This window comes from Sphaeramia orbicularis, chromosome 8 (genome assembly GCF_902148855.1).
Source record: "Sphaeramia orbicularis chromosome 8, fSphaOr1.1, whole genome shotgun sequence".
NCBI lineage: Eukaryota > Metazoa > Chordata > Actinopteri > Kurtiformes > Apogonidae > Sphaeramia > Sphaeramia orbicularis.
The window spans coordinates 3016591-3043233 of NC_043964.1; the positions used below are offsets into that span (position 1 = coordinate 3016591).

A 26643-nucleotide genomic window follows, 5' to 3' on the forward strand; every position below is an offset into this window, starting at 1 on the left:
CCAACAAAAGAACTACATATTTAACAAAAGAGTGTTAAATAATCATAAATAAAATATAAACAACAAAGAAAAACAAAAAAAACAAAAATGAACCTCCACCATATCTGCATTTGAATAAATACCTAAAAATATTGATAGAGTACTTTTTAATAGCGTACAGTATTGCGAAATGAAATATTGGATATATTGCAGAACCGATATTTTACACCCCTAATTATTAGATTATATTTAGTCTTTATGGTTTTTAATATCAGTTTAGCTTTATTTAAATTTATACGTGCATAAAATTTTTGATTTATGTTGCAGATTAACCAGTTTTAATTCAGTTTGTATTCATTTTTCATGTTTTTCAGGTAAGCCTTGACATAAAAAATGATTTGCAAACCTGTTTCTTGAAAAAAACTGAATTATTCCACTGCTACATCCTTAATTCATTCAGAAAAATAGCAATTATTGGGCAAAAGTGGTGTTTTGTAGTTTTATTTCACTCATTCTTTGCTGTTTTTTGACTTTACTCGTAGTTTTTCTAATGAACACACACATGCACACACACCTTGTTGAGCGCCGCCACTCTCTGGGCGAGCTGGGCCTCGATTTCAGGCAGCGTCTCAGCCCTCTGCAAGGTCTGCTGCAGCTTCGCTTGGCATCATCCAGACGCTCCTGAAGCTGTCGATTCTTCTCCTCACTCTGCAAGTAGACAGCAGAGAGGGAGCGGAGGTGAACCAGGTGCACAGGTGAACATTGCCAAGGGCAGCAAGCAGTTATTTAAAGCAGTCAGGGGGGAAGAGAAAATGCATTAAAAGGCGCAATCTATGTGCCAACGGAAACGTAGTCCAAGCTGCCAATCAACAGCAGAAACATGGATACACAGAGGGATGAAAGACTACACCTGTCTGTAGAGGGACTCTTGCTAGCCACTCGTTATCTAGTTTATCTTTTATGTCGTGGAGAGAGCTCGCCTCCCTCTGGGCGCTCAGGTACCTACAAACCAGGACAAACAGCAGGCAGATGGGAGGAGTTAGGAAGGAACCGCTGGGAAAAAGGCTAAATATGAGAGTTTATAGACCAGGAAAAACACAACCTCCGTTCTAATGTTGTATCCTCTCCTCCATGTCCTTCTTTGACAGATTGCCTGGGAGATAGAAAAGAAAAAAAAAAAAAGTGTAAACATTGCAGTAAAGCAAACAGTACATTTAAGTGTTTTAATGCACAGGTGTCAAACATGCGGCCCGGGGGCCAAATCCGGGTCCCTTCCGGCTCTTGGGAGGAATTTGTGAAAGGCAAAAAATTAACTAAAAATTAACACTAAGATATTATCAACCCTTTTATTTCAGGTTCCACATTCAGATCAATTTCAATCTCAAGTGGGTCCAGAACCAGCAAATACTATCATAATAACACAGAATAAGACAACTCCAATTTTTCTCTTTGTAAACGTACATATTTTCATGTATTTACACTAAAACAAGTGTAATTTTGCAAAAAATGTGAATAACCTGAACAAATATGAACAACCTGAATGTCTTTAGAGACGTAAGTACACTTTTAACAATATTCTGCGTGTTATTAAATGTTCGTGTGTTTGTAGATCCACTGTGATCTGTACGTTATAATGTACATGTGTAAATGATAAACTGAGGCAGAATAGTGTTAAAATTACACTTATTTTTTCAGTTTGTTCATGTTATTCACATCTTTTGAAAGGATAGTTTATAGATATAAACCTGTTCATAATTGTAAATTTACTTTTTTCGCTCTAAAACATGGAGGAAAGTTTGGAGTTGACATTATTTCTATATTATTATGGTATATTTTACTGGTTCAGCCCACTGCCGATCAAATTTAGCTGAATGTGGAACTGAACTAAAATGAGTTTGACACCCTGTTTAATTGGATCTTATACTTTATTTGAATAGGGTACTTCCATTTCACGCTATTGTGTACTTTATTACAAACTTGTACAAAATATTGTATGTCAGCTTTATTTACTTCTGCGATGATATTTTTACATCATGGGTAAAGTTTTTTCAATGCAACACATAGTCCTACAAAAAAAAGCATGTAGTCAGCTCATATTCCCGTATCTATGAGCTGTTAAAACCTCCATCTAATAATGCTGATCCATGCAGGGTTGCCACTACCAGTTCTGGGCCTCATGAAAGCTAAATGTTGTGAGCCCCTTCATAAAATTCAGTATTTGTCTATCTGTCGGAGTGGGTGTTGGGGGGGAGGGTAACATCAATGTGCTAGTGTGAAAACGAAACTGAAACTTGCTTTGAACATCCGATTCCCGACTTCTATGCCTCTATTATACAGCGGATCTTACAGGACATTTCACACTTCTAGCCTGTATCCACTGGACCCCCCTCTTCTGCTCTATGGCACCCCCACAAATGCTGGGCCCCATGAATTTGCCATGTTTACCCCCCCTTATTGGTGCCCCAGGTTCCATGTATACTTTCACATCGTTCCATGTCAAAAAAACGTCTAAATTCTCTGATATCTGATCAAAAAAACAAAACAAAAGAAATCAGGGTTTCCATTAGCTTCTGCAATAAGCTAACTTCAACTTTATTATTATAATTGTAAGCATCCAAGTATCCAATAAATAACTCTAAATAACTGAACATCAATTGTAACCAATAAATCAATCAGTGAATCTATAGCTAAATATCCAACTGTCAAAACTTTTGGTGTTCTAGGTAGGATTTTTATGTTTACCTAATATTTTCTCCAAAGTCAGTCCTTCCTAATATCAGTCATTGGGACCAAACCACTACTTATACAACAATACTCTAATTACATTTTGCTACTAAAGATGTACTTTTTTCAAGCGGAGCGTTTACTTATATAGGAGCGTTTTTACTGTATTCACTGCATTCATGGTTAATTTGATGAGAACAGAGGGTGTACATGTAGATAAACTCTAAGTATAATATTTGTACCAGTATGCTCCAGAGGGGTTTTAGTAAGACTATAAGAAATAAATGTGACGAAAGAACAAAATAAACAACAAAAATACCATAAAGGTAAACTCAGCGCAGCACAAGACGAAAATCTGCACATTCAGAAACATTACATAGATAAAAACTCGACAAAATACTGATTTGTTAGCGAAGTGACCAGGATTTGGTAGCTATCTGAGGGGTGAAATCTGTAAACAACTTTCAAGGATGAGGTCCAGAGGTTTACTCTTTTCAGACCGTTGTATTACTACTACTAGTACTGTATTAGTATTACTACCTAAACTACTACAACTAAATTAAGCATCTGAAAATGGAACACTGCCACTGAACAACTAACACAGCAACAGAAAACAAAGCCAAACACAGAGGAGGTCAGAAGTCATGTTTACCAAGTACATCAAAGGGAACTCACTGGAATTGGTCATTATCATTGTTTTTATTTAATTAACAATGATGAGTGATTAATAGTAGTGAATAGTTGGTGTTGACAGATTTCAGAGACATCCAGTTATGCAGCTGCAATAAGCCCGAGAAACAATAGAAACAAGGTGGAGGCAAACGGTGGGAAGATGAAGGAGATGAAACAAATCAAACAGGGAGTAAACTGGCTCGACCGCCTCCCAGCACAAAATGCTGCACACACCTTTCAATCAGCTACCAGTGCACTGACTGATTAAACAGGGCTGCATCCATGCAAACATGCCTGCAGCTCAACTCATGGCACTGTCACCATGGCTACAGGGTAGAGGCTCTTGTGCGTACAGTAGCAGCCGCTGCTGCAAGTAGGCAAATGGTTTTGTTACCATAGCAAACTGTTACATATTTCTGAATATGAGCAAAATAGAGTGCTCTGTGCCACTGTGAGAGACACACATAGTGGCAGTTTATTGTCTGTCAACAGCTCAGCCAGTCTCACCTCTTTCACATCTCTCTGTAGTTTCTGGTTGGCCTCCTCTGATCTGGCCAGCTCCCTCCTGGCGGACGTCAGCTGCTCCTCGATCTCACCGACCTGACGGGGAGTTACATTGTGAGATATAAGGTCGAGCAAGCACGCATCGTTTTCCGTCCATTACCATCTTCAGCTCGCACTATTGTGTTTGTTTTGGCGAAAGCATTAGAGCAGAAGAGCGTCCCTGAATCAAATACCTGTCTGCACATGAGGGCCAGTCTCTCTTTCAGCTGGCCCAGCTCTGACCTCTGCCGCTCGATCTCGCCCTCTCTCTGCCTGTCGATGTCTCCGTCATCCAAGATGGAAGAAGGTCCGTGGGAAGTCGCTGAATGCAGGAGAAAAATTCAATCAGCTGTACAGCAGTTTCATACATGTTATGTAAGAACATGTAATAACGTGAAGAAATGTACGACATTTTCACTTCATAATATAATAATGCTGCATTCCAGGCCATTTTTTTGAGCCTGTAAGTCACAACTTCAAACCACGACTCACGACTTTGTAACGTTCCAGGCAAGGTCACACCAAACTGCCCGAGCGCAAGGAATTGTGGGAGCTAGATGTAAACAAACCAGCATGTGGACCGTACATTATGCTCATTTACAATCACTTTGTATCGCCAAGGTGTTTGTTCTTTGCTTATTTGAGGAAAACAGAGGATGAAAAACAGCGCATAAAGGCGTTCATACACTGTGCAATTATTTCGCTCATTGCACGCAGGTCCATCTCAAACTGTGCGAATCAATGGTAAAGTCAGGCTGCACGATTCATGTTCTTACAACTGTACGGACCGATGCTCGTATGCGACCCGACTGCTCACACGTAGGACCATACACCAGAGGACGCACCACACTGTAGGACCATACACCAGAGGACGCACCACACTGTAGGACCATACACCAGAGGACGCACCACACTGTAGGACCATACACCAGAGGACGCACCACACTGTCGGACCAAACACCAGAGGACGCACCACACTGTAGGACCATACACCAGAGGACGCACCACACTGTCGGACCAAACACCAGAGGACGCACCACACTGTAGGACCATACACCAGAGGACGCACCACACTGTCGGACCAAACACCAGAGGATGCACCACACTGTAGGACCATACACCAGAGGACGCACCACACTGTCGGACCAAACACCAGAGGATGCACCACACTGTAGGACCATACACCAGAGGACGCACCACACTGTCGGACCAAACACAGAGGACGCACCACACTGTAGGACCATACACCAGAGGACGCACCACACTGTAGGACCATACACCAGAGGACGCACCACACTGTAGGACCAAACACCAGAGGACGCACCATACGTTCCAGGGTTGTATCCGGAAATACAGCGTTAAAATACCAAGGAATCCGGAAGTGCATAGACGATTGTGTATTGGCGGTGAGTCACCGAAATGGTCATGCTAAACAAACACCAACGAGCTGCTTTGGTAATATGTGCCATTATCTGTGAGGAATCAAAAAAGAAGAAAAGACGACCACGTGTTTGGTGCAGGAATCGTTTGTCCAGACGTGGACAGTATGGGCTGTCAGTCCTACAGCAAAGGGAACTAGAGGGAAGATGCAACAGATAAACTGCACTAGGCCAATAGCCAGTTACTGTTAGCTTAGCATTAGCTTACAGTAGCTGGCTGTTATTGTATTGGCACATGCACAGTGTGAGAATCTGAGGCCCATGGGCTCGTGGCACTGCTTTGACAGTACCATACCCTCACGAGGAGCGAGCAGGATTTCAAACAGCTCCGTTTTCCTTGCGAACACACGATTGCTGGTGGTGAGGTGGTGGTGAGGAGGCACGACACACCATTAGAAGCACATCTGGACCCATCCCAGAATAGTCGCACGAGTGAGGAGAATCGTCTCTAAAATCGCACAGTGTATGGACGCCTTTAGGCAAGAGAAGCTGTCCACCTTTATGTTATTTGTATGTTTGGATTCATATTTGGTATTAATTTATTGTTGCACTCATTGGACTGAAAACTGGCTAACACTAGAGCAGCTGATTAGGCAGAACATTTGCAGATAAATAATATAGAGCAATACTTTGTTTTAATAAACAATCTGCATAAACATCGCATCCATGAGGGGACACCATTGCTATGTGACGTCAGAACTCGGAACTGGGAGAACATGGATCTAGTACCAGTTCACGGGTGGAAGTCACAGGTTTGACTGAACATTCCAGTGCATTTTCACTGGTAGAAGGATGGAAAAACACCCATTACAGGTGGACTGGAACGCAACGTAACTCTATATTTTGCAATAATAAACAACCTGAATGTAATATGCAAATAAATATTCCTGGAATTTTAGAGTACATGATTACACATTGCAGTGATTATTGCTAACACCTGAGTCACACTTTGAGCAACTTGTGATGCAAGTTGTAACTTTTTGATGAAGTCCGACTGTGGGATAAATACACTGCAAAAATCAAATCTTACTGAGAGTATTTCTCTCATTTCTAGTCAAAATATCTCATCACACATAAAATAAGGCATAATCACCTAAAGAGTAACTTTTCAGTGAGATATAAGAACTGATTTTTAGACAAGATCTCGAAAATCTTATTTCAAGAAATCTTACTTAGATAATTTTCACTTGTTCCACTGGCAGATTTTTTTAAGCAAAAAAATTTTAAATTAAGCAAAAAATCTGCCAGTGGAACAAGTGAAAATTATCTTGGAAAGATTTCTTGAAATAAGATTTTCAAGATCTATTGTCTAAAAATAAGTTCTTATATCTCACTGAAAAGTTCCTCTTTAGGTGATTAGGTCTTATTTTAAGTGTGATGAGATATTTTGACTAGAAATGAGGGAAAAATACACTTGGTAAGATTTCTATTTTTTGCAGCGTATGATAAGTTGCCTTTTATGAATAACTTCTGAGTCAACCACAACACTGGACTTACAGCGTTATTAGCAAGGATTGTTATAACTTACATACAATTTAACTTAACAGGTAAAGACATCCATTTTAGTTGGTTATTAAATAATACTTCCAATACTCATCACAAAAGGGTAACGCTTACATTTTTTAATAACCCTCACCATATGCAATACTTTTTACCCAACAGTGCAAATTTATAACACAATCTATTTTAAGTGTGTATCACAAATGCAGGGTATTATAGAAAATACTTTCAGCCGAGAGAGTGACGTACCACACATAATTTTGTATGAGTATGACGCTGCATTTTTGGATAACTTAAGACGTTCACTGTGGTTTCAATAAAAAAAACTAGTTTTATTTGTAACACCAATTATCCTGAAGTTTCATTTCAGTAAAATGGAAGGTGCAAGACACAGGGATCATTTTGAAAGTGTCACATTAAATGCTTTCTTACCTCTTTGCCGTTGTCTAGTCCTTGCTGCCTTCGTTTGATTTGGTTCTCTTAAAGTCACAACTGAAATAAGACAGACAAAAGTCAGAGACTCCGTCCACTACCACCTGCAGAAACACTATCACACATGTGGACCTCACTCTTTTTTCTTTTTTTTTTTTTTGATAATTTTTTAAATTATTTTCATTGTGCATACTTCAAAAGTACAACACAGAAAAAGGAAAGAAATTCACATTTTTATGATACATGATTTTGTGCACCTACCTTTTAAACCAAGGTTCTAATAGTTTTGGATTTTCATTATAGTTTAGTTTTATTTCGTTTGGACTGTTTTTTTTTCTCTAATTCAGTTCATTTTAATTTGTTTTTAGCGCAGGTTGATAGTTTTTATTAGTTTTTGTTATTTTCTAAATGCTTAGTTTAGTTTCTTTATATCTTTTCTCTTCTTCTCTGTCGTCATATTCAAATAAATCGCAGACAGGACTCTGCTGCTTTCTCCCAACTTCAGTCTCCATGTTTCCAGGTAGAGTGGGGACCAGAAGACGACTGGAAACCACAAGTGACGGACCCTTAAATATCATATGGTGCCAGTAGCTAAATTGCTAGAGTGAAATAAATCGATTTCATATCAATCCGACATTGATGAAGACGAAAATGAAGGGAATTTATCCATAATTTTTATCCATTTTAGTTAGTTTTGTAAACACACAATACAGTTTCAGTTAGTTATCGTTTTTCCTTTTAATTATACTTTTATTTATTTCAGTAAACAAAAAGGTTTTTTTCAATTCTTGTTTTTATCATTTCGTTAACAATAATAACCTGGTATAAACCACCCCACCCCCACCCCAGAACCAATGGCGACCCCATACTAACTCAACCTGGATCTCAAAATTCTCTAATAAAACAAATACAGTATATAGATGGAAAATGAATATAATTACAGATATAAACAGATAGGTGATCAGGATAGTCATAGATAATTCTGTCTCACTCTTTCTTTAACCATAAGTAAACACCATCCACATACTAAGGGTTTTTTCAATGGGCTGCATGCATCAGGGTCACTGACTACAGGCTGTGTATCGGCAAGAATCTGGCGATATGATACAAATCACAATACTAGATCACGATACAAGTATCACGATATATCATTATACTGTTAAAAAGACAATTTTTTGTTTGTTTCTTTTTCTAAATGATTATTTCCTTCAAGAAGGAATTACACCAGAAATTTGCCCAATACTAAACACATTTTTATTTAAGCACAACAGGATCTAATTGCTACTATCCCAAAATGTTCCTGTGTTTCAAACTGAAATGATGTTTTACAGACATTACAGTTTAAATGTCATATTCTATTAGTTCCGAACACCCTCGAACAATATTTTAGTTTCAATCCCAACATAGGAACGAACAGTATTAATAAAAGAGTGTTAAATAACAATAACTAAAATATAAACAAAAACAGAAAAACAAAAAACCAACATAAACCTCCACAATATCTGCATTTGAATAAATACCTATAAATATCAGCACAGTACTTTTTAATATCGATACAGTATTATGAAAATGAATGAAATATTGTGATATATTGCAGACCTGATATTTCCTTACAGCTACCACTGACCTCTCACGTGGACTCACCTCTTGAGAGGAGGACTGCAGCTCTTCCTCTAGGACTCCTACGCGCTCTAAAGCCACCCGTAGCCTCTCCCGCACCTTTCATCCAATGCTTTGTGATGCTCGAACAGGGATTTGAGGGCCTTCAGGACCTCCACCTCGCGGGGAGACGCCGGCTGGGGACTGAGCCTGCCTCTTCACCACAGTCATCCTCAGGCTACGCTCATGACGAGACACCAGGCACTCCAGATGTTCCAGCAGCAACTGGAAGAACATGTGGTTTAAGTTAAATAAAACACACGGCATTTAACTGAAAAACGTCTGAAATCAAATCAACATCGTACACACTGGAGCTCTGCAGGTCTCCTGATGCACATTGCATGTTTTCTCCTTGTGTCGCGATAATCTGCACCACTGCCCTCCCTAACAAGAGCTGCTTGGAACCAGGTGAACGTTCATGTTTATATCATCTTCATTGGAATCAATTTTTCTTTGTTTTGTGCTGCAGGACCACCTGCCCATGGCCAGCGTCTCTTCAGGTGCTAATACTTAAAGGTGAACTGTGCATAAAAGGGGTGTCAACATGCGTCCCAGGGCCAAATGCGGCCCATCAAAGGTCCAATCCGGCCCTGGGATGAATTTGCAAAGTGTAAAATTCCAGTCAAGGCTGTGGAACTCATTTTAGTTTGCAGTTCCAAAACAGACCAATCTGATCAACAGTCAAATAATTACAGCAGAAGACCCGACAAAAAAGAATGACTGCAGATTTACTACTGGGTTTGACTGTGACAAAAAAAAAAACAAAAAATTACATTATGTCTACAAATAATGACAGCTTTCAAATTTTTGTCTTTGTTTTAGTTGCAAAAAATAACATTAAATTATGGAAGTATTTACGTTACAAACAATCCTGTAACAATAAAATGTGAATGACCTGAACAAATATGAAACAACCTGAAATGTCTAAAGAAAATTCAGCACAATTTGAACTCTTTTCTTCCTTTTCCTCAGTGTTTAGTGTCTTTGTAGATCTGATCCAGAATGCACATGGAACTAATGAGAAGTGGAGGCAGAAGATTGTTAACATTGCGCTGATTTTCTGAAGAAATTTCAGTTTTTTCAGGTTATTCACATCTCTTTCGTTTGGATAGTTTATAAAAAGAAGTATTTTCATAATTTAATGGGGTTTTTTTTACACTAAAACAAAGACATAAATTGTCAGCGGTCATTATTTATAGGTTATTCTGTTATTATTTTACTGGTTCGACCCATTGCAGATCAAATCAGGCTGAATGTGGAACCTGAAAGAACATGAGTTTTAGAACCCTAATGTATACTGTGTATGTGAACTAATTCTATGTAATGTATGTGTGAACTTATGCCATGGAACGTGTGGTGTGTAGCCATAATTTTGAAGTGTTTCTAATTTTATGAATGCTGGTATTTACATCTTACCCAGGACACAGTTGAAAAATAGCTTTTTTGCTAATACTGGCACCATTTACAGAAATGTTCATTAATGGTACTGTCCCCGCTAAATAAACAAATAATAAAATCTGTCATCTGTAGTGCTTCAGATGATTACTGATAAACCTCACAGGGTGCATGTTAACGTCTTTAGAGCAGGAAAAACAAAAAGACTACAATTAGAATAAAAATAATAATATGACATAAACATTCAGCCCTGCATATATAACACATAAACATTCGGCCCCTGTATATATAACATATAAACATTCGGCCCCCTTATATATAACATAAACTTCGGCCCCTGTATATATAAATATAAACATTCAGCCGCTGGTATATAAACATATAAACATTCAGCTCCTGTGTATATAACATAAACATTCAGCCCCTGTATATAACACATAAAATTCGGCCCCTGTATATAACATATAAACATCCCTGTATACAGTATATCACATATAAACATTCGGCCCCTGTATATATCACACATAAACATCCCTGTATATATCACACATAAACATCCCTGTATATATCACATATAAACATCCCTGTATATATCACACATAAACATTCGGCCCCTGTATATATAACATATAAACATCCCTGTATATATAACATATAATCATTCGGTCCCCTGTATATATACACATAAACATCCCTTTATATCACATATAAACATTTGGCCCCGTATATATAACATAAAATCCCTGTATATATCACACATAAACATCCCTGTATATAACATAAACATCCTGTATATATCACACATAAACATCCCTGAGTATATCACACATAAACATCCCTGTATAATCACATAAACACTGGTCCCCAGAATACTGACTCGTGTGTTGTTCCGTTCGGCCTTCAGCTCTCCTATCTCCTCCTCTCTCTCCAGCAGCCTGCTCCCGGCACAGGTTGAGCTCTTTGGTCAGCACTGCAAAACTCCTGCCGGATCACAAGAGGGCGCTGTTATCGACTCACTGCTGCATGAGGTCATGAGTGCATTTTAACCACAGATGATCACGCTCATGACATTTTAAAGCTTAAAAGAATACAAAGATTGATATCCAAGATCATTAATGTTCCCAGTAAGCCCGAACCCTCCTTATCACATCGGGTGTGTCCGATATATTTGAGAATCTAAATGTGACTCAGCACCACTTCCTCTCCTACTGTGTTGTGACAGTTTGAGTTTGAAGCGTTCAATTTATTTATTTGTAGTATTTATTTCTTTTTTATTAAGGGGTGCCAGCCAGGTCTCTCTCCTGGCATTTAAGATGTAAAGTCAGTTTGTCGGTTTTATTCAGTCTTTTGTATGTGCTTAAGTCTTTGTTTTTGGTTATTTAGTTTTGTCTGTTTGTTATACCTCAAACGACACAAAGGATGCAAGTCTTAATTAAACAGACACCCTACACATGAAATGACAGAAAAAAGAATCACACATTTAAAACCAATTAAAATTCAAAATCATGTATTGAACATTTAATGCACAAAAACACACAAATTCAAATCATAAATCCCCCCCCCCGCCCCACAAAGTTCAAACTCAAAAAAATCCACCAACCAAGCAAAATCAAACACAAAATTTCCACTTTAGTTTTATATCAATCTTTTAGAAGAAAAGGGGAAAAAAACCAGTTCAGTTCGTTTGAACTAAAATTCCACTCCGGGTTTTCCACAGTTTCTCAGAAAAAAAAAAACAAAAAAAAGATTCAGTTCATCCACGAAATGTATAAAAAAAAACAAGTGCACAGTTCCATGTCAGGGCTTTGAAGAAAACAAAAAAAAAAAAAAAGGATTTTACTCACGCCTTGTCTTCACTGCTCTGTCAGTTAGTCAGTCTGTCGGTCAGTCAGTCCAGTCCAGTCAGTGTGAAGTAACAGCAAAGACACTAATCCTTATGGTCTGCAGAAATGCAACTGTCCCTACACTGAAGAGGTGGCTAGAAGAGGTAACCAACACACTTCACCTAGAACGGATAAGATATAGTCTGAAACATTACATTTCAACTATTAATAAGACCTGGAACCCCTTCATATCATATGCTGCAGTTATAAGTCAGATATAATAATACATACCAAAAACACAAAATACAAGTCAAAGATCAAGAGGGCCTCACTGGTCAAGAGTTCGATTTGTATTAGTTTATTGTTGTTCTACCTATGTTGTAGTTTGTTTTTTATTTCTCCAAAAAATGTAATTTTGTGCTCAAAACTATATTCAAACGTAAATGTCTCCACACTGTATGCACAGTTATGTAATTTTGTGCTTCTAAGAAACTGGTCCTAAAAACAGGACAGAGGGCTAAAAATTCAAAACCAGATATAGACTAATGTTACGAAGCATGTTGGAAGCATTTTGGGTCTATTTTAAAAAATAAATACTTACTGAGAAAAAAGAGGAACTATTTTCAGATAAAAGCATTTTTATATTATTTTATATTATATTTAAAACAAAAATCTGTATGTAACACGGTCCAAAAGGACACGAAAAATGACGTGCTACTATTTTTTTTTAATATCTCTTTATTCTCTCACAGGTGCATTTTGGGAATAGAACTATTATGCAAGGCAGAGTGTTTCACAAAAATGACCGCTGTTGCAAAATCATTCACAAATTATATACGTGTAACTGGGCAGGTTCTGCATGTAACATAAGTGGACACGATGGGTTACACATGAAACCTGGACTGAGACTGAGATTCATAAAAAACCCACGTGTAGATTAGAAAAACCACTAGGATCATCAAATTTAACACAATTGTCTTTATTTATAGTCTGTATAAGACCATTTACAGCCATGTGTGTCCAAATAAAATGCCACTACTATTTCATATCCCAATTTTGGTCCTATTTTTGGCCCCAGTATTTCATTAAAATTCATTAATTTAGGGATGCTCAGAGCAAGAGTATAAGTTTTTTGCATTTATCTGAGGTCATCATTAGGTACATTCTGGGGCCAAATATGTCTACATTTCTCTTTTATTATTGGGTCTAAAAAGCTGGAAAAGTCCCAGGTACCAAAATGAACCCAGTTTCATAGAAGCACCTAACTATGAAAAATGAGCCCTGAATGTTTCACTCATTCTGTATGTAAAATTGTTGCTCATAAAAAAAAAATTTGAAAAAAGAATATAGAGATATTCGTCAAGAAGGTTGGATTCCCAAACTTCAGGACAAAACAGCTGTTTGAAGAGATTTTTCTACATGAACAGAAACTTATGAGAGAAGCAGCTCAGTCCCCTGAACGAACGCCCATTCTGTAAAAACTGTGGTGATGTTTAACATTTTCTTCATAATTATGTTACCAGATATACTGATATACTCCAAAATGTAAAAATGTGCGATAAGTGACAGTTGGAGGTGTTGCGACAGATGGGAGTCATTTCCAGCAGCTCTACTCTCTGTCATGTAGCCTACCACGTCTTCGGTGTAGCCTAATAAACATAAACATTTACATGAGAATGCATTAGGTGAACTGCTCTGCTGTAACGACTGTCGTAAACGTCAGGACAAGGTTGGTGTTGTTTGAGAACTGACACATGTGCATCAAACTACTTAGTCTTTACATTTTCAAGATCATATATACATATCTAAAACACATACACATGACGTTGTAACGAGGCTCTGTGGTTTCCCAGCCTTTTGCTTGACCTCATTTTAACATCACAATTTCTAGCAACCGCAGACATTCAAAACGAGACTTTTTTTTTTTTTTTTTTGCTAAAATTAATTTGTTTTTGATCATGTAATAGTTTGCTATACTATGTTGCAAACAACTGTTAATTTTAGAGGACATTTACTCTCATATTAGGGAAGTACAATTACTGTATAATGATAAACCGCGGTAAAATTCCCGATGGTTAGTATTACCGTTTAAAATTCTAGTTATCATGATAACCGTGTTTGATTACCGCACTTTGAAAAACTCACAGTACTGCACAATTTCCTGGAGAGCACACATCTATCTATCTATCTATCTATCTATCTATCTATCTATCTATCTATCTATCTATCTATCTATCTATCTATCTATCTATCTATCTATCTATCTATCTATCTATCTATCTATCTATCTATCTATCTATCTATCTATCTATCTATCTATCCATCCATCCATCCATCCATCCATCCATCCCTGAAAAAGAAACAAAAACAACTCAAACTTAATATGGAAAATGGTCAAACTCTGGCCATAAGGTTCCATCTTTAATGCACATTTGTATGTTTGATGTTTACATGTTAATATTTGAATGTTTCTGCCAACAAAAAAGTACATTGTGCCTGTTATTTTATTTGTTTTTTTGTTTGTTTTTTTCAAAATACAACTTGGTTACATTATTTCATTGTGTGTATAAGTATAAATACCGCAATAATAATGATAACCGTGATAATTTTGGTCAAAATAGCCGTGATATGAAATTTTCAATCGTTACATCCTAGTCTATATAATGTCTGTTATTGTGGACAGAGGCAGTAATCCAGGTGTAGATTACTGCACAAAGGGAGAATTTGATTTTCCTTGGCAGGATATGTACAGTCAGTCCAGCTGTGATTTACAAGGAGGACATTAATACTGAACAAACAAGAACTGAAACTATGAATTATGAAAGAGCTGCAGCATCTGAAACTGACCACAGTGAACATTTGACACAGAAACAGAACCACAGCGCTGCAGTTTCACAACCACAGTTGTCATGTCTGTTATGTTATTGTGATTGTCCTCTGTCAACTCAACATATATTTTTATTAGTAAGTTTTTTTTATCTTTATTTTATCAATTACTAGAAATTTCAAGCGACCCTACATGGTGTCCCGACCAAGGTTATTATCATAGGGATGTAACGATTACCAGTATACGATAAACCGCGATAAAATTGCCAACGGTTAGTATTACCGTTTAAATTCCAATTATCATGATAACCGTGTTTGATTACCGCACTTTTCCAGAGAAAACACCTACGTAAAGTTCTGCTTTTATGTCAAATATTTAGTTCGTTTTAATTTATTACAATTTTAATTTTCTATACCTAATATTTGGAACCAATATTCACTTTTAAAGTCTTTGGAAAAGGTTCGTAAGCATCTGTGTGTTATTTATGTATAAATTAGATACATTTTTCAAATCAGATTTTATTTTTTGTTGTGTGTTTTCTGTCCTTTTATGTTTTATAGTAGGTTAAAGTGAAAAAATAATGGACAGATGATATTGATGAAGTTGTGCTGAAAAAAAAAGATACCAAACATGGGTATAGTAACATTTGTTTCTATAGTATATAAAGGCAAAATCCAAAAGGACTGAAAAACTGACAAAAAAGACTCAGACCGATAAGGGTTAATATTTGAATTTTTCTGCAACAGAGAGTACATTGTGCCAATTATTTTATTTGTTTTTTTGTTGTGTTTTTTTCAAAATACAGCTTGGTTAAATTATTTCAGTGGTGTGTATTAGTACTTTTTGAACATTTTGAGCACAATTTCAACAATACTGCGATAATAATGATAACCATGATAATTTTGGTCACAATAACCGTGATATGAAATTTTCATATGATTACATCCCTAATTATCACGAACAAAAACTAACGAAATGATGAAAACTAGAATTGTAAAAACATTTTCGTTAACTGAACTAAATAAAAACTGTAAGTAAAAGAAAAAATGATAACTAACTGAAACTGTATGTGTGTTTACAAAACTAAAACAGAATAAAATTATGGATCAAATTCCCTTCGTTTTCGTCTTTGTCAATGTCAGATTGATATGAAAATCGTTTATTTCCCTCAAGCAATTTTAGCTAGCGGCACCATATGATATTTAAGGGTCCGTCACTTGTGTTCACGTGTGGTTCCAGTCGTCTTCTGGTCCCCACTCTACCTGGAAACATGGAGACTAAAGTTGGGAGAAAGCAGCAGAGTCCTGTCTGGGAGTTATTTGAATACGACCACAGAGAAGAAGAGAAAAGAGACGACTAAACTACAATTATAATACTAAACCTAAGCATTTAGAAAATAACGAAAACTAATAAAACTAGCAACCTGCTCTAAAAATGAATTAAAACGAACTGAACTAGAGAAAAAAAGTCAAAACTAAATAAAACTAAACTAAAATGAAAAATCCCAAACTATTAGACCCTTGGTCCCGACCCACAGTTGAAAAACACTGACTTACAGAGTTTCTCTAAACATGTCCCTGCCTGTTTCTGATTAAAAGTGGTAAAGTGTTAACCTCCTTTACCTCTCAGAATGCAACCCTCAAAGACTTGGTAAAACCAGTTGGTTATACAGGCAACTGGTAGCATCTTGTGGGATAGTTGGATGGAAAAACGCAAGAATGAAACAATGTCTTAAGTCTTATGACTGTGTTACATCGATGTTTGTTGCCAGAGACACTTTTTTATGTCTGCTTATTCTTTGTTTCTCTACACTGTTAAATGTTGTTGCAAATACGGCCCCTCAAGAAAGAATAAGCTGCTTTTTGACTCTTAAGAGGTCGACCACAAACATGATGTCACGATTACAGACAAATTTAACCCTTTCATGCACGAATTATGAGAACCTTAATCCAATTTTTTTTTTCCTGAGTGTTTTTATTCCTCTTTAGGCATGGAAAAAAAACAATGTGATTGATTTTATTTTATTTTATTTTATTTTTTTTTAACCTACTTTCATGGAGTTACAAAAATGTCCACTCAGCTGGACACCATGCGTTTAATTTTTGAAGCAAAGAAACATGCATTACTGACATACTGTGTGAAAAACTATTAAATAAATGTTTTTTTAATGTTGCTAATCTGATGTTTCTCACATTTTAACATACTATAATAGTGGTTATTACTCACTCCAAATAATATGCAAAAAAACAACAAAACACAACAACTTTAAAAAAAAAACAAAACAACAACACAACAACTGTTAATTACAGTCTAATAACAACTAACAATGATTTACACTCAAATATGTTTCTGCGGATCAGGTTTATCAAGAACAGGAATGTTACAGTAACGGTATGAATTGCAGTGTATTATGGGATGGTGCATAAGTGTCCACTGTGTTGGTTGATATGCAAGTAAAACAACAAATCCATGAATATACAAGAGAACAGCTGTAGACTAACTGTCCACTGGAGTGACCACTGTGCATGAAAGGGTTAAGACCAAACTCCGTGGTGAAATTATCTCTGCATGATGTTACCTCTTTAAACTTTGCCCAGTTATTGTACAGAATAAGAACCATCACACCAGTAAGTGAGGAAAATGTCTGTTTGGTTTACCTGCCAATCCCCCCGCCCCCCTTAATCCCCACAGCACAGTTAACTACATGAATAATTTGACATGTCTTGATTTAATTAGCCAACTAACACATTCAAGCAAACACACAGAGAATTTCATTGAATTGAGCGCATGCATGCTTGCGGCTCGGCCTAACAGCACGTATAATCTTTGCCATATCCACCACAGCGTTCACATTTCATAGCCACCAGGAGTCTTAAACCAGACCCTGATATAAAATCTAACAACCAGGTTTATTGCACGTGCTGCACCTGAAATTGGTTTAATTGCACAATAATCGTGAGTGGCTGTGCGTATGCCTGTCGTTAAAACAAATGCCTGGAGGTTAAATAAGCATGAGAGCTACAGGAATTATGGTCCATACAGTCTAACGTCTTCTATTTCCACTGACAGCGGTCCCAGTCGAATTGTTGTGATTTGGTGTAATTTACTCCAATTACGTATAATTGTGAGGTTAGCTACGTGATAGTTATGATTATCTTTTTTTTGTGCGATGAAACGGTATCTATAGCGACAAGTCAACAAAGTGAAGGTGAGTGACATTATCAAGTAGACGACATTGGAACTGAAGTTAACTTTCAGTGACTGTGAACCAAGGTTCTAAGAGTTTGGGTTTTTCATTATAGTTTAGTTTATTTAGTTTTGACTTTTTTTTCTCTAATTCAGTAGTTTGAATTAGTTTTTAGAGCAGGTTTGATAGTTTTTATTAGTTTAGATTTTTTGTTCTAAAGGCTTAGTTTTAGTTAGTTTTAGTATTAGTTTTAATTTTTTATATATTTTATCTTCCTCGCTGTCGTATTCAAAGAAATCCCATACCGGACTCTGCTGCTTTCTCACACTTATCTTTACGTTGTCAGTAGAGTGGGGATGAGAGGCCGACTCTAAACAAACAAGTGACGAGAAGTGAGGGATGGTGACGTGTCGTATGGTAACCACCAGCTAAAACTGCTCGAGCGAAATAAATCGATTTCATATCAATCTGACTATTGACAAAGACGAAAACAAAGGGAACTTTTATTCATAATTTCTATATGTTTTAGTTAGTTTTGTAAGTGCACAATACAGTTTCAGTTAGTTATTGTTTTTTTTCTTTTAATTACATGTTTTATTTATTTCAGTTAACGAAAATGTTTTTTCAGTTTCTTGTAGCTGCATTGGTTTAATGAACGGCCACGTTTCATACTGATGTTTTTACGAAGATTTATTTTAACTCGTCATCAGACAAACTCCAACGAAAAATCCTATAAACACTGTGACAACGTTAGCGCCATAAACCGAAATGCAGAGTCCCGTTTTTTCTTCAGAGTCAGTCACTGCTCTGCATCTCTTCACGCACTCTTCCCAGAATCCTCGTCTCATGACCCTTTGTAATGACCTTTACGAAACAAACTCTTACATAAAATGGATATTCTTTTTTAAACGGTACATGAGACAATATCTCATTTTTAAAGTAAAAACTAGAAGTCATTTTAAACAAATAAAATCATGAATGTAACATTTAATACTCTGTTAACACACAACACTGTACTCTAATGACCACACTGTCTCTCAGGCTGTGGTGTTTTCTCTCAGACTGGCAGTGGAAGCTCATCTTCCCCTAAAATTATGAAAATTAAATGGTTAAATCTGTTTGGTTGTGTTGACATTTCATTGACTACAAATGTGTTAGAACACGTTCATCTCACAGACATTTGTTCAGAATTCAGTTTGGATCCCAGATCAGTGGACTGATGTTGTTCACTTCTCCTCCATTCCCGTGTCTGTGTTTTCTCCTCCATCTCTGCTCAGTGCATTTGTCCGTAGACGCTCAGCGTCCATGCACTTCAATGGGACTGAGTGGAACTGGTTTTGTCATTGACTCTAAACTGAATGGTAATTGGATAAATGACACCATGTTGTCCCGCCCCCAGACGCCCGGCATCTCTGGGGGTGAATGGAGCTGTGGGCGGAGCTCAGCCGGGCTGGATGCCAGGCTTCCACGTGCTGATTGGAGGATCAGTTGAAAAGCGGAATCCCGTTTGATTGACAGCTGTTTTCAGATCTGCCTCCTTCACTGACACAGTTCAGTTTAATACCGTCGCACATTCTGCTGTGAAATCAGAGAAACCACTACCAAATGACTTGTTCATTTCTTGGACTGTAAATAAAACACAACCATTGCACTTCCTTGTTTCAATTTAACATAATTTCAATGTTTTCTTGTTTAGTTGGTACGATAAGGTCACTGAGCATTTTCTTAAAAATGAACGGAAGGACGAATTTATGTTTAAATAACTTGACTTTTTTTTTTTTTTTTATATAAGCCGACAACGAGCTTCCCCTCTGAAAGACGAGCAGCCGCCACTGCTCTGAGACAGTTACAATTCTAGTTTTCATCATTTCGTTAGTTTTCGTTAATGATAATAACCTTGCTGTGAACACCCCCCCGGCAAAGAAAGCACAACTAGACTGTGCATCTGACTATGAAAACATACTGTACCATAACCGCCTGACCACACTCAGATTGACTCACCACTCATGCATGATTGTGGCACGATACACATGATACACACCGAGCACATGACCATCCTCAAACACGTGTGCGCTGAATCATGTGTGTTTTTCAAAAATGCTTATGCAAACGAGCCATTAAAGTGCACCGATGCGTGTAGCGGCGCGACTGTTATCTTCTCCTGTGTGTGTTAACAGTGATCAGTTTACCCACACGGCAGCAGATAGGCACCTCACCTCACACCCTCTTCCTGCTAAAAATCCATTTAAAATGAGTTTATAGAGTACAGCATGTACAGTATATAACAAGCTCCAGAGCAGATGTGTTCACTGGGGTGAGGATGGGGAGAAAGAAGTGAAAGAAAGATGCTTATTTGAAAAGATGAAAAGGATGGATCAGGGAGAAAATTGCTGTGTACAGATGGCATGTTCAGGGCCCAAAGGAGATCATAATTCTGGGATTAATTCATGTAAAAGACGGTGCAAGGATGGACCACTGATACCAAACTGTAGATTCCTCTCTGCTCCTCCTGTCTCCACACTGTAAAAAAGGGTTTTGGGGGTTGGTAAATACAAACTATGGAAATCAGTTCTATTTTAATCAACAGTAATATTTAGCCAGTGAAATCTGTTCTGACTGGTTAAGTTGACCTATTTGTTAACAGTAACAATTACTACTTAAAATGATATAATAAAATCTACTAGGGATGCACCGATACTGATATGAGTATCAGGCATCGGCTCCGATACTCAGTGTGTGTACTCGTACTTATACTCGTAAAAGACATCCGATACAACTGCACCGATACCACTTCCTTCCGTGTGACATTCCCAGTTCAGTGCAGCAGGTACGAGGAGGAGGAATAATGTGTGTGGAGTGTGAAGAGTGTGGAGATGGAACCAAATAAATGACGCTGATAAAAGTAACGCCGACTGACAGTAACGTTAAAGACACAGACAGATACAGACGCAGCGTTCTGTCCGTCCTCTGCGTACATTCCATTCATTTTCCAGGTGATGGAGGATGTGTACCCAGACAGAGTCAGAAACCGGGAGTACGGAGCGGTGCGGACCGCCGCCAGCGGAAGTGAAAACCAAACTTGTGTCTCATTTGTCTTTTCTCTTCCTGCTGAAGCTAAACTTTTAAACCTTACCAGAGAAAACGCTGCAACATTAGTATCACAGTAGTGTTACCAGTATGTCCAGTATGGTTAATTCAGAGCAGCGCCCCCAGTGGAATAATTGACAAACGCTCATTCCAACACATTAAATGTCAGTAGCAGCACTTTGTTCCAGTCAGACTAATGACAACGACAATAAAGCACATTTACAAAAGGAACTAACAACTGGAATGGGATTATTAAGGACTAGGATCGGTACTCAAATGTAAGTACTCGTACTCGTACTCAGTCTGGAAAAAAGTGGTATCGGTGTATCCCTAAAATCTACTCCATAATATTGTGACGTGTTGGAGGAGCAGCTGGGGGGATTTTCCCAGCATGCATTGGGACAAATTACTTGGGACAGTTTTGATGTGTTTTACAGTGTTCTGAGTTGATCAGAAGTGCCGAGGTTTTTTTATATAGCACAGTCATGGTGTGTTTGACTGTTTTTATTATTTTTTTTTTTTGTTGAATGAATATTTCTGTTGCGTTGCATGTTCTTGCACCATGAGCTAAAGTTGATTCTTTGTTTCATTATTTCTGTAATGGCCTTCCAGACAACAGTGGATAAAAATAAAATAAAATACGAGAGAGAGAGAGAGAGAGAGGAGGAGGAGAGAGAGAGAGAGAGAGAGAGAGAGAGAGAGAGAGAGAGAGAGAGAGAGAGAGAGAGAGGAGAGAGAGAGAGAGAGAGAGAGAGAGAATATTTGAGTGATTTGGTGAACGTATAGAAGAGAATCTGCAACAAAAGTATCGATCTCATCACGCTAGTAATGATCCAATACCAATACGCACACACACACCTTAGTATCGATAATATTAATATTTAGAATGATACTCCCTGCCCTACATTAACATATTCCTATGAAGAATTGACAGTTAATATTACTCACTTTTTAGGAGTCATTTGTTGTGTAATCTATTGGGATATGAAAGGTGGATTTGACCTCATTTCTGTTAAATTTAGTCACATTTTACTCCAAATATGGGGTCAAATCTACTCAACCAAAATGAGCACAAATGGTTACCTCACTATGATCGAATAGATTATAAAGGTTTGTTTTTACAGTGCATCCTGCCTTTTCCACCCTTCACCTCTTCCGATCTTTCTCCTGTCATGATAACACAACATCTAAAACAGACTCCAGAAGCCACCTTATTCATATTCAGCGATATGCAATAAAGTTGATTTGTTCTCTGTGGTGTATTCATATCACCAGTTTCTTCCCTGTACCATGCGGTTGCTCTCTCCATTCCTCCTCTCTCCTGTTTTTCCTCTCTTGGCACGTCTCCATACACAGACAACTCAGTGACCTCACTACAGTGGAGAAGTATCACATGCTCCATGTGGTTCCTCTATCTGTGTATGGGTGTTTTCTGTGCAGATGTGTGTGCAATATTGATCCCCCTCTCCATGAGGTAATATGGCCCTTTAATGTCCAGTCACTGCCTTTGAGAATGTGCAGCATTGCTACATCTGTTTTTCATTTTGATATTTCAGGCGTAGCGACAGAGAAAAATAGGTACTAACACTGAGGGAGGCTTCGTTACTGCCTGAGGCATCCAACATGACTCCTGCCTGAAAATAGAGATGGAGCCCTTATAGTTGAGTGGAATTACAAAATGATTAGCTCTCAGGCACTGGGATGAGGGATAATAGTGGCTTCTATACTGCAGGAGCAAAGGCAACATTTTGCCATCATCCTGAGGTTTACAGCAGCTTTTGGCAGTAAAATACTGTACAGTACACGTCAACAACTAAACCCATTCACATGACTGCTAATTGGTCCGGTCTGCTAGTCTAATATATTCTACGAAGCAACTGTTAACTGTTCAGTATGAGGGTGTAAGAAAATATCAGTTCTGCAATGTATCGCAACATTTCCTTTCACTTACTGTTTTGATATTTTTATTATTATCATTATTATTTTTTTATTTAATTTTTTTTTTAAATACCTTTATTTAACCAGGAAAAAAGCTCATTGAGATTAAAAATCTCTTTTTCAAGTACGTCCTGGCCAAGACAGAAGCGGCAGCAGAAGTTACACAAAATGGAAATCACAGCCATACATCCACACTCATATACATAAACACAATGAAAGTCAGTACTAAAAACAAACTTAAAACTGATAAGAACATAGATATAGAACATCACCATAATTTTAAAAGGTACTAAAAGTATAACAACAATGTTCAATGATATTAAAAAGTACTGTATCAATATTTTTAGGTATTTATTCAAATGCAGATATTGTAGAGGTTCATTTTTGTTTTTTGTTTTGTTTTTTATATTTGATTTATTATTATTTAACACTCTTTTATTAAATAATGTAAGTTCCTTTGTTGGGATTGCACACAAATAATGTTCTGATGTTAGTTGTGAGCTAATAGAATACGAACATTTGAACAGGATCTGAAACTGTAATGTCTGTAAAACAGAAGTTAAGTTTTGACACAGGGAAAGTTTTGTGACATAGCATTAGAGCTTGTTGTGATCAAATAAAAATATGTTTATGATTTGTGCATATTTCTGGTGTCATTCAATTCTTCAAGGAAATAATCATAAAAAAAAAAGAAACAAACAAAAAAAATTGCCTTTTTAACAGTATCATGATATATCATGATATATTATATTGTGATCCTAGTATTGTGATTTGTATCGTATCACCAGATTCTTGCCGATACACAGCCTGTTCAGTATTTCCATACTCAACCCAGTCATCAGACCAAAATGGGGAAACGGACTGAACTATATTTTTATACACTGTCATGGTGCAGAAACTGCGTTAAAAGGTCTCACATTCACCCATTCACACACACTCATACACCAGCAGATGGCTCCCAGACCCTACTGGGAGCAATTGAGGGTTCAATGCCCAAGGACACTTGTGACATGTGGACAGTCAGAGCCAGGATTCAAAACCGTCAACCCTTTGGTCATGGGATGACCTGCTCTACCAACTGAGCCCCAGCCACTCTGCAATGTTAAAGTTAAAAATGTTAAAGACCATAGTTCAGGGATGTCAAACTCATTCCACTTCAGTTCCACATTCAGCTAAATTTGATCTGAAGTAAAAGAATAACATAATAATATATAAATAATGTCAACTCCAAACTTTTCTCTATGTTTTAGAGTGTAATAAGTGTAATTTTAACAATATCATGCTTCAGTTTATTGTTTCCACATGTACATTAGAAATTTACAGATCACAGTGGATCTACAAATACACAAAACATTTAATAACAGGTTGAATATTGTTAAAATTGTACTTACTTCTCTTGAGACATTTCAGGTTGTTCACATTTTTGGTGAAATTATACTTTGTTTTAGTGTAAATACATGAAAATATTTACATTTACAAAGAGAAAAATCTGGAGTTATGAGTATTTCTAGGTTATTGGATAGTATTTTACTGGACTGACCCATTTGAGATTGAATTGGTCTGAATGTGGAACCTGAACTAAAATGATTGTTAATATCTTAGTGGAATTTTAGCATTTCACAAATTCATCCCAAGGGTCGGACTGGACCCTTTGGTGGGCTGGATTTGGCCCCCGGGCCGCATGTTTGACACCTGTGCCATAGTTGGTTTACGTTATGAAGTATAACTAATTTTTAACTAAATAACCTAAGTTTTTCTGTATTAAACTAAGCCCTGTCTGTCACTAAATGTAACCACAAATACTTCAAAAACTTTACAAATTGCTTCTGAAAGAAATAGTTGCTACTTTAGCCTCATTTTATTCCCTATAAAGAGCTAACATCCCGCCTCTTCTGCAATGCCTCATGGACCTAACTCCAGAAAAAATATGAATGAAGTCAATGAAGAGAGGCAAATATTCTTTGATCTGCGCAGTGTCACCATTCACACATATGTTTGTCAGTTTAAAAGATAATTTATGAGACAAGAAAGTGGCACAGTTTGCGGGTAAAGATAGTAAATAACATCTATTTCTCAATTAAACAGCTCTGTGAACTTGTCAGACTAACTTGGAGCTTTTTTTTTTACTATAATCTTCAAAAGCAAGGACAAAAAGTATTACAATAGGTGAAAATCTGTCCAGTCTGTTCATGTTGAAGCTGCAGAGAGATCTTCAGACAATGAACAGACCATGTAGAGAGACGATGATGTCACCTCCATGACTTTCAGGTGTGTAGTCTGTATAATACTGCATTTTCACAGCACGACAGTTCATCAGTTTTACTACAAACTCTGACTTTCTTGACTGTAAAAATATCTTTTTAATTGACAAATATCATACATATAATGATGCATAACCTGGGTTACAAAAAAAATGTTTTTTGCAAGTTGTCTAAGGTTTTTTTCAACTGAATTTGGACCATTTTGCACCGCTAAATCCAAAAATGACATCTGTTTTTCTCAATCAGGTCAGGTTTTTTTGCTAATTTGATTATGAAAAATTTGATCTTCTCACAAAATTGACTACATTTTTGTTACTTTATCAGTTGATTTTTTTATGTAGTTCTCACCCAAAATAGGTTTTAAGAGAAAAAAAATCATTTTCTAACAGGATGTATTTATTAAGTATTACAAACTGTAGCAGAATACGTCAGGCTTATTTTTGCAAGATCTTCTAGTCGAAGCCATTTCATTCACCTGTAATATTAAAAAAAAACATTAATCATAAATTGGCAAAAGTAAAATCTTCAGAACTCGTTTATTGCAAGAAATATGAAAGAATTTGGTATCATATGATGTGAAAATGCCCATAAATGTAAGCACAAATGTTCAAAAGCCAATATGTAGCATAGTTCAGAAAGTTGACCTGATTGAGCAAAATGAAATGTGATTTTTGGATTCAGCACCAAATAATCCTAAATCAGCTCAAAAAACTGAAACAATAAATTTGTTGTTGACCAGTGTTATTTAACTGCCACTGACTGTAACTGGAGGGGACAGGACTTCAACACTCCATGTCCATGAGTAATTAAATCATTATAACACCAATACAGGTATGTGTAAAAATGTTGATATGATGCATATTTTTGGTTCTGAAATTGTGAGACTTCATGTAATCAAAGTTTGCAAAAACATACAATAACAAAACTTTATTCTAGTGAATTAGTTACCATTTTAAAAGGCTCCATGTTTAAGTTGTACATCTGTTTTATGTTTGTTTACAGAAGTGACTTTTAAGTTCAAGATTAGGGCTGTGTATCGGCAAGAATCTGGCGATACGATACAAATCATAATACTGGGATCATGATACGATATACCACGATATATCATGCTACTGTTAAAAAGGCCATTTTTTGTTCGTTTCTTTTTTTTTTTAAATATTTTTTTTCCTGGAAGAAT

General features: G+C 36.9%; 1 protein-coding gene across 1 annotated transcript in view; it reads right to left on the reverse strand.

Annotated features, from left to right (window-relative positions):
* LOC115424110 (liprin-alpha-3-like) overlaps nucleotides 1-26643 on the reverse strand; it is a 57200-nt gene that overhangs the window by 16628 nt on the left and 13929 nt on the right. Inside the window, 7 exon segments of the mRNA XM_030141213.1 lie at nucleotides 554-648; nucleotides 651-687; nucleotides 888-981; nucleotides 1082-1132; nucleotides 3866-3975; nucleotides 4113-4240; nucleotides 9068-9173. Of these exon segments, the coding sequence (XP_029997073.1) occupies nucleotides 554-648; nucleotides 651-687; nucleotides 888-981; nucleotides 1082-1132; nucleotides 3866-3975; nucleotides 4113-4240; nucleotides 9068-9173 (621 nt within the window).